Below are 14,984 nucleotides of genomic sequence, written 5' to 3'. Positions count from 1 at the left end.
CCACTGTGCCATCGCTCCATCCAGAATATCGGCTGCTTGTAGGTTCCTGTCAGCCTTTCAGTCACCACCCACCTTGTGCCAGGCACTGAGATCAAGGCAGGAATATAGAGAAATAAACACTCTAGCCTGCATTCCAAAAGGTCCAGGTATAATGCAAGGCATCTGAGCAATAAATATGACCGTGCAGCAAACATCATCATCGATTGTAAGGGTCCATGAGACAGGGGTCAGGTTATCTCATCCAGGTGTGTGTTGAGAGAGAGGACAGAGACTAGTGACGAGCAAAGTCTTATACAATAAACCTTTCCAGGGCTTGAACATTTTCAAGGAATTTGCAAGACAATCTGCACACAGGCAATTCTTATTTATTGATTTGTTTGTTTTTATTGAATCACCATGAGACAAACAGTTACAAAGTTGTTCATGATTGGGTTTCAGTTATACTATGTTCCAACACCCATCCTTCCACCAGTGGACATTTATCACCACCAATGTCCCCAAATTTCCTCCTGTCCCCACCCCACCCTCACCAGCTGTCAGTCTGTCTCTCTCTATGACAGGTACTTTCCTTCTCTCTCTCTCTCTTTCTCCCTCCCCCTCCCTCCCTCCCTCCCTCCCTCCCTCCCTCTCTCTCTCTTTCTCCCTCCCTCCCTCTCTCTGTCTCTCTCCCTCTCTCCCTCTCTCTCTCAGTCTCTCTCTTTCTCCCTCTCTCTCTCTCTCTCTCTCTCTCTCTCTCTCTCTCTCTCTCTCTCTCTCTCCCCCACCCTTTTGAACATTATAGTTTGCAGTACAGACACCGAGAGGTTATCATGTTTGTTTCTTTACCTACCATCAGAACGCAGTTCTTTCCAGAATGATCATTTCTAACTATCTTTGACGTAACAGTCCCTTCTCTATTCCCAGCACTTGGGGCAGGCTTCCAAGCTTGGATCAGTTCTCCTGGCCCTTGTCTCTACTGTCCTTAGGCACTTCTTACTTCTGCCATAAATCAGCTGTTGTATTCAGCCCAGTGGTCACATCGGACCCTAGAAACTCTTCCCAGGGGTCTACATCTACTTTGGGCTGTGTCTGCTCCACAGTGCAGTGGTTTCTCCTTGGCACCTGGCATCTTAGTGAGATTACTCAGATTTCAAAGTGAGATTAAAAAAAATAGTTTAGATGTTTCCTGCTCCTGTTGATCTTCGGGAAACCTTTTAACCTCCCCCAAAATGCGCGTCCTCGTCAGTGGTCAGTGGGAACATGACTGTAATGAAAACGAGAGTGTTTACTCAAGGGAGCTGGAAAACAGAAAACGAGATGCTGGGTGTGGGAACAGGTTCTACAGCAAAGCAGACATGCATCTTCCTAGTTAGTATCCAGGAGTGAAGGAAGACGACGAACTCAGGCCACCTTCCAGCAAAGAGAAAGGGCAGCGTTTTGGAACTTGCCCCAGGAGGGAGCAACTTCAGCCGAAATCGGATTTTTAATTTGTTTTTGCAGCTCAGCGTCCCCGGAGGCCTGGGCTTCATTGCACCCGTCTCCCGTGGTTCAAGTCCTTCCTCCGGCTTCCTCCAGGCTCCCCTGGAGGGACCTCGGGATGAGGACGGAGGGCGAGCAGCACGCAGCGATGCTTGCACCCAGGCCGGGACCAAGGGCGTGCAGGAGAGGTGGGCCCCGGGAAGGGCCGGCCCGGGGCGGGGGCTGCTGCAGGCCGCGCCGCTTTCCCGCCCGAGGGGCGCGCCGTGCCCGGGGCCCGCTAGGGGGCGCCGCCGCGCCGCACTGCAGCATCCCGGGTGCCGGGCTCGCGGCTGCCGCAGTAGCGGGGCCGCCCGTGGGAGCGAGCGCGGCGCCGAGACCCCCGCGCCGTCCCGGGGCGCGCGATCGCGGCTCGCCCGGGGCCCGGACAGTGCGGACAGGTGAGTGCCGCGCCCCGCGCGCCCCGTAACGCCCCGAGACGGCCCGGAACGGGCCCGGAACGCCGGGGCTCGGGGTGCAGTTTGCCGGGTGCCCGGGGCGGGCTGGGGCTGGGGGGTGGTGGGGGGTGGAGAAGTCGCCGCGAGGGCGTGCGGGCGCCCCGAGACGGCTGCCCAGAGCCCCCCGGGGGCCACCCAGCGCGCCCCGCCGTCCCCGGCCCAGTCGGGGTGTCCTCGCGGCCGGCGACCTGTTGCTGGGCGCGGGGCTCGGGCCCCGGGCAGGGGGGACGGCTCGCCCCTGCGCCCCCGATGCGATGCGCGGCCACCCCAAAGGCGACGCCGGCTCCCGAGCACAGGGCAGCTTGGCTCCGGGGCGCAGGGAGGCTGGTTCCCACGGCCCCACTCCGCGGGGGGCTGCCCCCAGCCGCAGCTGCGCGTTCTTAGCAGGACACCCGTCGGCGGGCGGGCGCGCAAGTTGGGGAGGGGGAGATGCACTTTGGGATGATGCGGGCTTCGCCCTGCACACCCCCAGCCCGGGAAGAAGGAAGAGGGACCCTGGCTGAATGAAGCCCGGCTTGGGGATGAGGTGTGGATGAATGAAATCTTGTCTTCCGTGAGTGAGAAAACCAGGGGAGGAGGAGGAAACAGCCGGCCGGACGCTCCCGGGCCAGGAGGCAGGACCCGGGTTCCATCCCGGGCACCGCACATGGGCCCCTGAGCACCACCAGGAGTGACTGATCCTGAGTGCAGAGCCAAGGAGCAAGCCCTGAGCACTGCCCGGTGTGACTGTCATAGGTGGAATAGATTATATGCTCCAGGAAGGCACTGGGGGGTGGGGGGTGGGGGGGTTGCGAATTAGTATTCTTCAGGAATGGATGATGAATGCGTTCAGAGTGACACGGAATTTGAAGGCGTTTCTGCTTTCTAACGTTCCTTCCTTCCTGTGATGTTCAGAGTTTACCCCTGACTCTGCCCTCAGGAATCACTCCTGGTGGTGCTCAGGGCACCATATAGGGTGCTGAGGATGGAGCCGAGGCAGCTGCCTGCGACTTACCCGCTGTACTATCGCTCTGGCCCCTCTAAGCTTCCTCTCTGTGCTCCAAAGAGTGGCTTAGAGAAAAGCACTGCACCTTCACTTTAGCTTGATTATTGTCCATTTAATGCCTTAAATCTCAAAATCTCTAATAAGTATCTAGCTAAAATACTTCGTGTGGGGGGTGACGCCGGGAGCTCAGAAGTTTTTGTCCCGATAGCGCTGTCCACAGAACAAGTCAGCAGCCCCAACTTCCTGCTCATGAAGATAACTACTTCAGCAGATTCATCCTATGGAAACTCTTGGATGGCAAATTCTACTGAAGCTCAGAAACTTAGTAGCAGGCCACTTGCTACAGTTTCCACATTTATCTTTGTTTTCTTCTTGTCTAATGCAGCTTCACATTTTCATTATGATGCCGAGAGATCGTTGTGTCTCCAAGAGATTTTTCTAAATACCCAGTTGTTTATTAAGTTATCAACGAAGATACTGATTCGCATGATTTTCCTTTCTTGTGTAAAATTTCTATGCCACAGGAGCTGTTGTGAATTGCTAAAACATTTGACTCAGTACTTTTTTTTTTTAAATCACATTTGATGGCTACTTTCTGAAGGCATAAATCACCAAGATAATTACTTGGTATTTATGTGCACGGGAATGGACTGTTACGCAGAATAACAAATTGTTGTTAATACATGCTCCAGACACTTGCCTGCTGGATGTTTTAGAGATACTCTTGCCGTTTTTATTTAGAATCTACAGAGTGTATCTCTCCCTTTGCGGTGCTTCCAGGCTATGTCTGAGGTAGCCATGAATCTTAAGCATAGAGCCTTCCCTTAATGAATGCATACAAAACGACAAATGCAGAAATCCTTTTAACATTAGCCAAAAATCTGGGACTGGACAAATTACAGATGTTCAAGCTTCTGGGTTTTGTACTATTAATGATTACTCAGAAGTTTTCCATTATTGAAGTGGAGAGAATAGGAGCGAATGTCACAGCTGCCTTTTCCTCCTGGGCTTCCACCCTGGCACTCTGGGGTTGAGTGCTCACAAAATGTGTCAGGACCAGCCAATGGCTTAGATGCATAGCAGAGAAGACAGTTCGGTCTTAATGTTTTTGTCGAGATATTTCTCAAAAAAGGTCTTTCCTGTTTTCTTTCCTTGGCGAAGCTCTTTTTGAAAATGTGTAGATATCCAAAGTCTGAGCAATGAAGTCAGTGAAGGCATTTTTTTCTGCTAGAGAGAGGTGGGAGGAAGGAAGGAAGGAAGGAAGGAAGGAAGGAAGGAAGGAAGGAAGGAAGGAAGGAAGGAAGGAAGGAAGGAAGGAAGGAGGGAGGGAGGGAGGGAGGAAGGGAGGAAGGAAGGAAGGAAGGAAGGAAGGAAGGAAGGAAGGAAGGAAGGAAGGAAGGAAGGAAGGAAGGAAGGAAGGAAGGGAGGGAGGAAGAAGAAAGGGAGGGAGGAAGAAGAAAGGGAGGAAGGAAGGAAGGAAGGAAGGAAGGAAGGAAGGAAGGAAGGAAGGAAGGAAGGGAGGAAGGAAGGAAGGAAGGAAGGAAGGAAGGAAGGAAGGAAGGAAGGAAGGAAGGGAGGGAGGGAGGGAGGGAGGGAGGGAGGGAGGAAAGAAGGAAGGAAGGAAGGAAAGAAGGGAGGGAGGGAGGAAAGAAGGGAGAAAGGGAAGAAGAAAGGAAGGGAGGAAGGGAGGGAGGGAAGAAGGAAGAGAAGAGGAGGGGAGAGAAGAACAGGGGAGAGAAAGAGAGAAAGAGACAAAGAAAGCGCCATAGAGAGAAAGAGAGAAAAAAAATGCATAGATGAGGAAACTTTTGAGCAGTATGCATGCTCATGTAAGACATTTGTGTTTAAAAAACTTTTTTTTTTTTACAGACTGAAAAAATTGGGTGAGATGCAGCTTGCTGGGATCCATAGTAGTGAGTTTAAGTAAAGGGATGTGCTGGGACTTAGCGATGCAGAGCAAACAGGAGGCCGCCGTTTGCGTGGGGCAGGCTGGCTTAAGATGAGTGACAGGGCCACAACACAGCCACGGTGCCCAGATCCAGGTCAGGGACACTCTTAGGGACCTTTAGCTGCCTCACGTTGTCAAGCCCCATCTTAAGTGGTGACGGCAATAGTGCCAGGTTTTTAGAGGACTGAGAAGGACAGATGAGGAAGACGAGTGCTAATGTGGGTCAGATGCGGAGGTGAAAGTCAGCAGAGCGGTAGCAAAGGCACAAATGACTTCCAGAGAAGAGAGAAGATGGGATCCTGGGCTTTGTTTTCCTGGGAAGGAAAGGCCCAGAAAAGAGTCGAGGGTCCTAAAAGCTTTTAGGCAACTTGAAGGGTCTTGAATGGACGAAAAGAGAATATAGACTCGATCCCTGTTCGTTCCCTGAAAGAGGAAACAGGCACAGCATAGCTGGCAGAGGTTCCCAGCTTATGGATATGCCTTCTTATTTTCATTTCCCTGGCATGAGGAACCCAGGGGAGAACTATAAAACACCCACTTGCAGAAATCGTTACATGGGTACACTGGCACCCCCAGCTTTTTGAACACTCAACTTGGTTCCCTTTGCTTTAGAAAAGACCTGTACTATGGCCTGTATTTGCCAGCCAAAACAAATCTGAAGAAAATGTTTGCTTTTAGGTTGATAGCCAAAAAGCATGTGCAGGATCAGGGGGAAAAAAGCATGATGTGATGGCAGGACTGATGGCAGCCACACTAGGCCCAGACAGATCCTCCCAGAACTGCTTCCTACAGGCAGGTATACACCGTAATAGTCCAGTTTTTACTCTGTTACTGTGGTTTGGTGTTTTGATGGGTTATTCTGGAAAGCCTGGAAGCATAAAGCACATTCCATATAAGTGAATGTTAATTGCTTTTCACTTTATGCCATTTATACATAGGAGAAGACTTGCAAGAGTATCTTTCAGAGAGTGATGGAACATTTCCCAAGTGTTAGGATAAATTATATCATTCCTTGAGTTGTTGATGAAAAGGAACCAGAAGTTGAGGGATGATGTTTATCTTTTGTATACTAGGATTTTACCTGGAACACACTTTTACTTCTGTCTGGTGACTTGATCAGTCTGAACTGACCTTGAATGGCAAATTCAGCCATTCAAGGGAAATGAATAGCCCTAAATGGGACTCTTCCGTGACATGTATATATTGGATGTTTATAAACACATGGAAAATGCATGCGTTTCCAAATTTAAAGTATTTAAAATATCATAGACAGAAATTGTTGTGGAAACCAGAATTTTGTATTTATGAAACAATTTCCTTGAGTAAGCATTTTAGAAAATGCTATTGTGTGTGAAAATGCATGCATTTTCAAGTCCTGGATCTACTATTTCTTAGTGGAATAGCTTACACTAAATCACTATAGTCCTTTCAGGATAGTGGTGAAGATCAAAATGGGAGATGCTGATATTTATTAAGAGAAGCTTAATAAATACTAATTCCTTTCTCCAGTCACTTTGAATCCTCAAATCTCTTCTGTTTAAGGACGGCAGCTTTACAATGATATGGTGAATCCCAAGACTGGAACCCAACAGATTTTCTCAGCTCTTTTGTTTGGACGCCAGTCAATTATCTATCAACCCCCAGCATGGCTAAAAGTGCAGAAGTCAAACTGGCAATATTTGGCAGAGCAGGTGTGGGGAAGTCAGGTAAGTTTCTGTCGTGGTTTTTGTATATGTGTCTTTATCATTGCATTTGAGTTTGCGTATGAGGATGGTTGGCATTTATTATATTTTCATTATGTTGCTATCTTAAATGAAGTCTCTCTTTATCTAGAGCTTCTATTTTGTAGAACCAAATGTTTCATACTCTGCTTGTTGGTGATAAAGCAGCTCTGCTGATAATGCACAAGACCATAGGCATATCAGTCTTGCTATTCTGAAGAGAGATACTAAACAAACCTCAAACTAAATCGGAATGTGAAGATTAAAAAAGTATCTTTGCTCTTTTATTCTTTATATGATATTTTTGGGATTCAATTTTATATTTCATTGTATCTTGATATTCTCAGCAGCCAGCCCATTTGTCAAGTCTCTTGTGAATGCTTCATACATGCTTGTTGGGTGAATAGATCTTTACAAGAAACAGAATTGCATTGTTTGCCAATACTTCTAAGGTTGGGGAAATGGGGTAAAAATTTAGAGGGCATGACCCCAAGCAAGACAACTATTGCCTGTGCTTCTGGGGTGAATTTAAATGATCAAACTATGGCTCATGTTAGTAATTCAGAGACATTTGATTTTCTCCCAAGGAATGATTTGGAGGTTTGTAAGATTAAAGGTTAAATGGAGGAAGTGCAGACATACCTGATTTATTTTAAAAAGTATGTCTCTGATTTTTATAATTAAAAGCTTGCTGAAAGTTGATGCTGCAAAACTGTTGGGGGGTAACACAGCATTTTAAAGCAAGTTATTCACCCTCTTGCTGAAGGAAGGAACTGGAACTGACTCCACACAGCACTTTTGCTTCTCAGGAAAAGACTCAAGCAGAAACTTACTGATATATGTGTGTGTTTGCAGAGGGCAACCCGTTGAGCCCCTCACCATCCACAGATAATCCACATAAACTTCGTAAACATGCTTAAGTGGTATTTCAATTCGGTGACCAACCACTCCTTCTAACCTGTTCTCTGGCTTAATGTCACTAGTAAATCTTCCTTCCCCTAATCTAAACATTCCCTCTCTCTGCTTTATTTTCGGATTGTCCTGTCACCCTCCTTTTTTCTGCTCTCTGCTTGCTCTTGCGTTGGGCAGAAACCAAGCCAAGAAAATAGATTGCTGGCGAGGCTAAGAAGGCTAATCTTCCCCAGATTGAAGATAGTTCAGCTCCTCCCCATTAATCTCCTCAGTGTTTCCTGATGGCGTGAGAACCCAGTTTCTGTAGCTGGTGGAAGGATCTAGAGAATGAGGAAACGGTTACCGCGTGTGGAGGATGGAGGGGAGGAGGTGGGTGAGGAAGCTGGTCCCACTGGTCTGAGTCTGGAAGAGAAGGGTCTAGGCCTGAGGGGGGCTGTTTGTTACACATTTATTCACAATTTTCCAGACAAGGTGGGAAGAGGAATTTTTAATTTCATAGCGCTTACCAAAAACGACTCCACCTGGTTTAGAAAGTTAAACTTTATAAATTCCAGTTGCGGGCTGGTACAGTGGGGAGGGCGTTTGCCTTGCACACGGCCAACCCAGGTTCGATTCCCAGCATTCCATATATGGGTATGACCTCAAAAGACCAAAATTAAAAAAAAATTTTTTTTAATCCAGCTGAGAGAAGAAGGCTTAGCTGTGTATCTGTCCATCCCTTCCCATCTCTCAGTCTCAGAGTGAGTTAGATGCCTCCTCCCACAGAGACTCGCCCCAAAGCCTGGACTCTGCGCCCTATTCTCATCCGCCAGATTGATTCAGTTAGTGTTTCAGTGATTCCTCCCATTTCCTGCCAGCCCCTTTCTCCTTCAGCTTTCTTTTGCCCCATGGGTCCATCTTTTCCTTTTCTCTAAGCTTTTGGGATGTGGAGCTAGCCCTCCTCACTGGCCTGTTTTTTTCCCCTCTCTTTCATTGCTTAGAACTTGGCAATCAATCTTCCATTGTTATGTCACTCCCAGTGCTGCTTTCATTCAGGTCATCCCCGATCAATAGCCCACATGTGGCATGAAGATGTCCCAGCTGTCACAGACCTGTCCTTGCGATTCAGCATTGGCTCCTGCTCATCACATCTCCTTCCCAGGTTCTCCTCTCCCCAGCTCAGAAGCAGCCACTTTCAGAGGTGCTCTTCAGTTCCCGACACCTCAAAAAAGAGGGGCTTTTGTGCCTCCCTCTCCTTGCCTGCTCTCTCCACTGCTCCCCCTCCCTGGCAACCAGCTGAAGATACTGACGGAGTACAAATGCTGTTGATCCTGGCTGTGTTTTCTGCCAACTGCAGAAGGTGGGCTTGTTTCGTGCGATCCTTTCTAGCGCTGAAACCTTGTTATCATTGATGAATGAATCCTCTTCCGACTGGTCCCTCCATCCACCTTGCATCTATTCTACCATTTGTGTTTATTTTCACTTAGGTGAGAATGACAATGGCTCTCTACATGCCTTTAAACAATTGCCCTTTTGTCTGTCATCTGTGCACAGTGTTTTCTTATTTCAACAGTAGATTGTTTTCCTGAGACCTTGGAACCACGCCTCATATTTTAAAAGTAGTACCAGTTTGACTCACGCATGGGAGGCAATTCTGAAATCTTTTCCCAGAGTTTGGTGGAAACAAGCGCAGAGTATTTCTTGCCTGTCAGCTTTGAAATAGACTGTAACAATACCGAGTTCATGTTCATTCCAGTTCTTCATTAATAATAAAAGTGATGCTCTGCGTCCAGTTTATGCTCACCTTCCTTTGTATCCGTTTTCTAAGTAATTTAGCTTTTTGTTTATTTGGTTAGTTCAAGTTTCTGGGCCACATCTGGTAGCACTCAGGATGATCAAATATGGGACAGCCACATACACGGCAAGCACCCTACCCACAGTACTATTACTGCTCCATCCCCGAGTAACTTGGCTTTTTAAATATTCAAGAAAGCATACCTCTTGGTGTGCTTCATTGGGGTATTTACTCAAATGCATTCCATGAATAGTCATCATCTTGTCTCAATCTGAAGCTTGGGGATGTCTGTAAACTGTTTCATAAGTTGAAATTCAGGAGTCATGGTAAATGTCTAGTGATAACTTTAAAATGTTAAATGAAGACTAACTTTACAGAAAAATAATTTGCTTAAAAGCTACTAGCATTTACATTGGTAGTTGTAGAATTCCCAGTAACTAAATATAATAGGTAAACTTGATAATAAAAAAAGTCTTAAGTATTTAATGTCGTTAGTAATATTTATTTTATTGAAAAGACTTATCAGAGAAAATTTACTTTGAAAGAGTAATATTGATATTCAGATTACACTAGTTTTTTAGTCTATAATATCACAGTCATTTCATTTTCAGCTGAAACTTCACATAATGAAAAGTTAAATAAGCATTTTTTTTCAACGTCAAAAATTAGTCATCATTTCCCATGGACTCAAACTTTCTTTTCTCTCTAAAAACATAGCAGGGGAAGTATCCCTAAGGGAGTGTCTTGCCATCCAAAAAATGGTCTCTGAGTCGGTATATCAGTGTGACTTGCTCTAGAGGTCTCCCTTCTTACGTGCCCCTTCCCTTCCCCCCCACCCCCGTGTTCAGTATCAGATTGGAGTTTGGGTAGCTAATAGGCCTGGTAAGTGCTGTGTAAGTATCTTGCCCACATGTCAGCCTAGTATAGCCTGCAAGTCAGGAGCAAGAACTCGGGGTCTGTCCTGATGGTCTGACTCCCAGTTTTATGATTTTCTAGATGCCTGAACTTGGCCCACCTTCTCTATTTCTTTAACTGTAAATGGGAAGTAATAGTGCCCATCTGAAAAAGCTGTTGTTAGAATTAAATGAATGATTGCTACAAAATTTCTAAAGTAATCTGATTCATAATATGTGCTCAAGTCTTAGTTTATATCATTGCAAGAGGTAGCCTTATTTTAATTTGTAAATTCTCTAGTGACTCAACCAAGCATAGATGTGTATATATGCATTTATATATATATATATATATGTTCAAATGAATATTTTGCTTTACAATGAAGTTTTGGTAAAGGACAAAATTCTGTATCACTGCTAATCATACTTTCAACACACAATTTCTCTACCTCCCCGCCTCCATTGTTCTCTTTGTCATGTCTGGCTAATGCCAGTCACTGATGATTATAAGTTATGTGAGCATAATACTTCTTGTGGCTTATATCTTGGAAATATTGCTTGGGAAAAACACCCATAAATATTGTGGTTTTGTCAATAAATTAGCACTCTAAAATTTGAAAGTTATTCTAGTATGTGGCTGATGGTTTTCTAAGTCCAGCTAATAGATAGACCCTCTTTATTTAAATCAGAATATAACACTAACCAGAACTTTTTCCTAATAACTTCACCTCAGAATGTGTCAGCACAGACAAAAAATATGAATAATTTGTCAATTACTAAGGTGTTCTGATAAAGCATGAGTGTTTGTGTGTATGTGTGTATGTGTCCATGTATATGTGTGCATATGAGAATAGTTCTTGTGGCCTTTCGTACTGGGAGGACTCGTCTTCCTTATGTGCCACTGTGTCCTTGCTGATCTGTCTGTAAGAGTGTCTGTTGCTGGCCTACAGGGCTTGCTGGCTCACCCTGTGGAGAAACTGTAAAGCGAAGAGCCAAACAGTTCCCAGCGCATTCTATCTTTTGCCCTAGACGGGCAAATGTGCCCCTCCACTTGATGGACGTAAAATTCTCATAACAGGCATGTCAGACACAAATTTAAGTGATTATTGACAAGCTTCAAGTAATTAAAGCAGTCAAACTTCTCATAAAACCCTAGAATGCATGCTCTAGTTATCTGCTTTCTGGGTTCGTATTAGTCACATTTGTAGAGTGGGGAGGGGCCAAGAGATAAACAATGGCAATTTATAATTTACTTTCACAGTTGACATTCTCATCTTGGCATTGAAATATTGTGTGCCATAGTTAAATCTGTGGCTTGAAAGGCCAGTCTCAATGTTAATTGAGTAATGCTACCCTCTAATTCAAAAGCCAATTGATGCTCTCATCCGTGAAGGCTTAAGTTCATAGACTCAGATTGCTGGGCTATAAATTGAGTGTCAAATACAAACAAACTGGCGATTTTCCCCCTTGGCACAAGGAGAAGTGATTTATTTTTTCCTCTTTTCCTCTCTTGTTTCTTACTTTGTTTTTCCTCTTTTGATTAGAAAAAAGTTTTGTAAGACCCCTGTTCATTTTTATTTTCAAGTGGAATAGAGGCTATTTGGATTTTAGTGTGAATTTTCTCATAAGCACAAAATTCTCTATTTTCTGTGTGTAACTTACAGATGGGATATGCTTTTATGAGATTTCACATCGACTCAATAAAAGCAGCAATCTCAGCAGCATCTTGGGTGGGGTGGTCTCCTTATGTCATTAAACTCCTTGGCGTTTTAGTTTTTCTCTCCTTGCACAGTTTGTTCCCTTCATTGGCACTTAACTATGCTTGGGTAACGCTGCTGTCAAAGTATTTCTTAAATAAGAGAAAGAAGAGTTAGGGGCGTTGGAGTTTCAAAGTCTCTCATTAGATTCATGTAATCATTTTACAGGTTTTCTAAAATTAAACATTTATAAAATTAATATTAATCTATGCAGATTATGGTTATTTGAATATGACTCCCCCCTCCGACCCCTACCCCTCAGTTAGTGGCAAGAACAGGATCAGCAGAAAGATAGAGAAACTTGTGACTTCAGTAACATTCAAGCTTTGGGGCCAATAGGAGGACACTATTGGACAGGAAGCATGGGCAGCCCCGGACCTTCTTTCTACCTCCTACATTATCTCGTCAGTACCTTGATCACTTATCTAAGACTATGCCATCATGAGGCTGAGTTTCCTCCAAATGTTTGTCTAGGGGCGTTCCACTCTGGAATCTCCCCCATCCCAACTTGGGGCATACTGTTCCTTTCTTTTACCTTACAGGTTTCCCTCTTCTCTCTGTCTCTGTGTCTCTGTCCTCCCATTTACAAAATAAAGGTTTGTCTAGGTGAGCAAAGAAGTGGGTTGTGTTTCAGGTGGGTAGCTTCTAGCAATACGTGTGTGTGTGTGTGTGTGTGTGTGTGTGTGTGAGTTGTGTGTGTTGGTGGGTCTAGATAGAAGTCTTTCCTAGGTAGCTGTTCAAACTGAAGGATTTCTAGAAGTGAGATGCACCGGTTACTTGTGTAGTTGGTGGTTACCACTGTAATTATTCTGGAAAGGACTGAATTGAAGGGAGGATGGGATTGTGACAAATCCAGATGGAGGAAGGAGAAGATCCAGCAACTTATTGCAAAACATGGAGATAGAATTACTGGTGGATTTCTGGTGTTCATGCTTTCCTTCACCTGTGAAAGGTAAAAACGCAGAAAGAAGTAAACTGCCTCCATGAGTCAATTTCTATGTGTTCATTTCACCTCAAGAGCAATAGAAATGTGTTTTCAATGGCCAGCCAGCAAACCTTACAGATTCAGAGAAAAGTCAAGACTCAGCCATACCTAAGACACATTTCTTGTTTATCCAAGAAGATGAACAGGAGTGGTGTTTAGGAGGTAATAGAGAAGTAAAAAAAAAATTAACCAAAGTCAGGTGTTCAAGATGGGTAAATACTTAAGTAGATTGGCAATGACCAACTCTTAAGCTCTTCTCTTAAGAAAAATATAATTACAGAGGAAAGGGTACTGGAAAACAAAACAAAAGGACATAGTTCTGTTCCTGCTTTTTTTCTGCTAGAATATAGAAAAAAATAAAAGTTGTTTTTTCTTTTAACTGATGACCAATTTACCCATAGAAATATTTTCCAGTAGTTAATTATCAGTCATCAATTGGTTCCATTTTGATCTTGACTTTTTTTTCCTGGCAACTAACAAGAACTAAATTTGAAGGAAGGGAGTAAAGAAAATTGTAAATCATCCTTGTAATTCCCCCCTTTTATTCCTGGTATTACTCCAACTTGTGGGTTTGGGGAAATCAGCCAAATTTTCAAGGTGGTACTGGCCTTGAAGCCAAAATTCCAGTGTAAACGCATCTCTGTTGCTACAGCTGCCTTTGAAAATTGATGTGGTTTCAGAAAAGCAGCCATAATTTCTTCCATCCCATTAAAAAATGAAAGTAGTTGTATTTTAAAGACAAGACAGTCTGAAATAGGTTGTTTCAGTGGGGGACGAGTAAATATGTAAAGTTTATATGCCAATAGGTTGTGTGTGTGTGTGTATCTATGGAACTGAGATGCTCATTAAGATTTTTCAATATGAAGCTTCTAAGATTTAATTGAGGTTTGTTTTTATAAGAATTTTCCAGTAATCACAGAATAGTCAACACGAGGCAAAGTCCACTGGTAGAATTGGGTGTGTTGAGTCAATACTAATAGGTTTTCAGCACAGTTCCCCTGAAAACCAGTGCCCCATTTCATTTTCTGTTGTTTGTGTTTTGGACCACATCTGTCAGTGCTCAGGACTTACCCCTTGGCTCTGTACTCAGAGATCAGTCCTGGTAGTGCTTGGGGGACCAGATGCAGTGCCGGAGATTGAACCAGAATCAGCCACATGCAAGGCAAATGCCTTACCCCGGATGGTCTCTCCAGATCCATCGTTCTTTGTTCTTTTCTTAATAACTTTGCATCAAGCATAAGGAAATTTATCATTTTGGGACTTTTTTTTCTAAAGCATTTCTTTTTGTCATCGAGAAAGTTCTGCTTTTCTCTGTTCTGCCAATATAATCGAATCAAAAAGGATTCGAGATGAAACTTCTGCTTGATCTCTTCTGTGTTTTCCATTCATCTTTCACAGTCATTTGCTGTTTTTTTTAAATGGTCACGTGGCTTTTGAAGGAACTTGAATGTTGTTATTATACTATGATATTCTGGTTGTGAAATTCCAGCAGGTTCCCCACTTTTGATTTTGGTGCTCTGTGCTGAATTTTCTGGCTGCCCATCCCTGGAGGCTAGGTGTACAGATTACGCCCAGCAATTGGCTCTTTGAGTCCCCACTGAGTATATGAAAGTACAAACTGGCTAGACGCTGTCATTTTTATGCTTTAAGGATCTGGATGTTCGAACACAGAATGGGTAGGCATTGGGCCAAGATTCGTTTTGGAGAGAATCAGTATGTGAAGAGGACAAGCAGGGAGAAAAGTTGAAAAAAATAATTCTTACTGGAGAAGGAGACTTGGATTATTATACAAATGTTTGATAATCAAATTTGATTCTTATGGGGGGCACACTGAGCAGTACTCAGGGATGCTCTGTGCTCAGGGACGACTCTTGGTGGTGCTCTTACCAGGAATGCAGTGCCAGGAATCAAACTGGGCTTGGCTGCATGCAAAGCAAGCTCCTTAATGCCTTTACTATAAGCCAGCTCCATCAAATCTTATTCTTATGAAAACTGAAAACTTCATAGCAGTAATTTTCAACCTTTCTATGCATGCAGACTTGGATGCATAGATGGAA

The 14,984-nt window shown here is 44.4% G+C and overlaps 1 protein-coding gene across 1 annotated transcript in view; it reads left to right on the top strand.

Annotated features, from left to right (window-relative positions):
* The first annotated feature begins 1,750 nt into the window (after positions 1-1,750).
* Positions 1,751-14,984, top strand: part of RERG (RAS like estrogen regulated growth inhibitor) — a 105,251-nt gene continuing 92,017 nt past the window's right edge. The window contains exons 1-2 of the mRNA XM_055118542.1: positions 1,751-1,895; positions 6,428-6,591. Coding sequence (XP_054974517.1) covers positions 6,531-6,591 — 61 coding nt within the window. The 5' untranslated portion in view covers positions 1,751-1,895; positions 6,428-6,530. The remainder of the gene's footprint in view (positions 1,896-6,427; positions 6,592-14,984) is intronic.

This window comes from Sorex araneus, chromosome 10 (assembly GCF_027595985.1).
Source record: "Sorex araneus isolate mSorAra2 chromosome 10, mSorAra2.pri, whole genome shotgun sequence".
In the NCBI taxonomy this organism is placed as follows: domain Eukaryota; kingdom Metazoa; phylum Chordata; class Mammalia; order Eulipotyphla; family Soricidae; genus Sorex; species Sorex araneus.
Note: the sequence above shows the minus strand (reverse complement) of the source record. Positions and strands in the feature narration are given on the sequence as shown.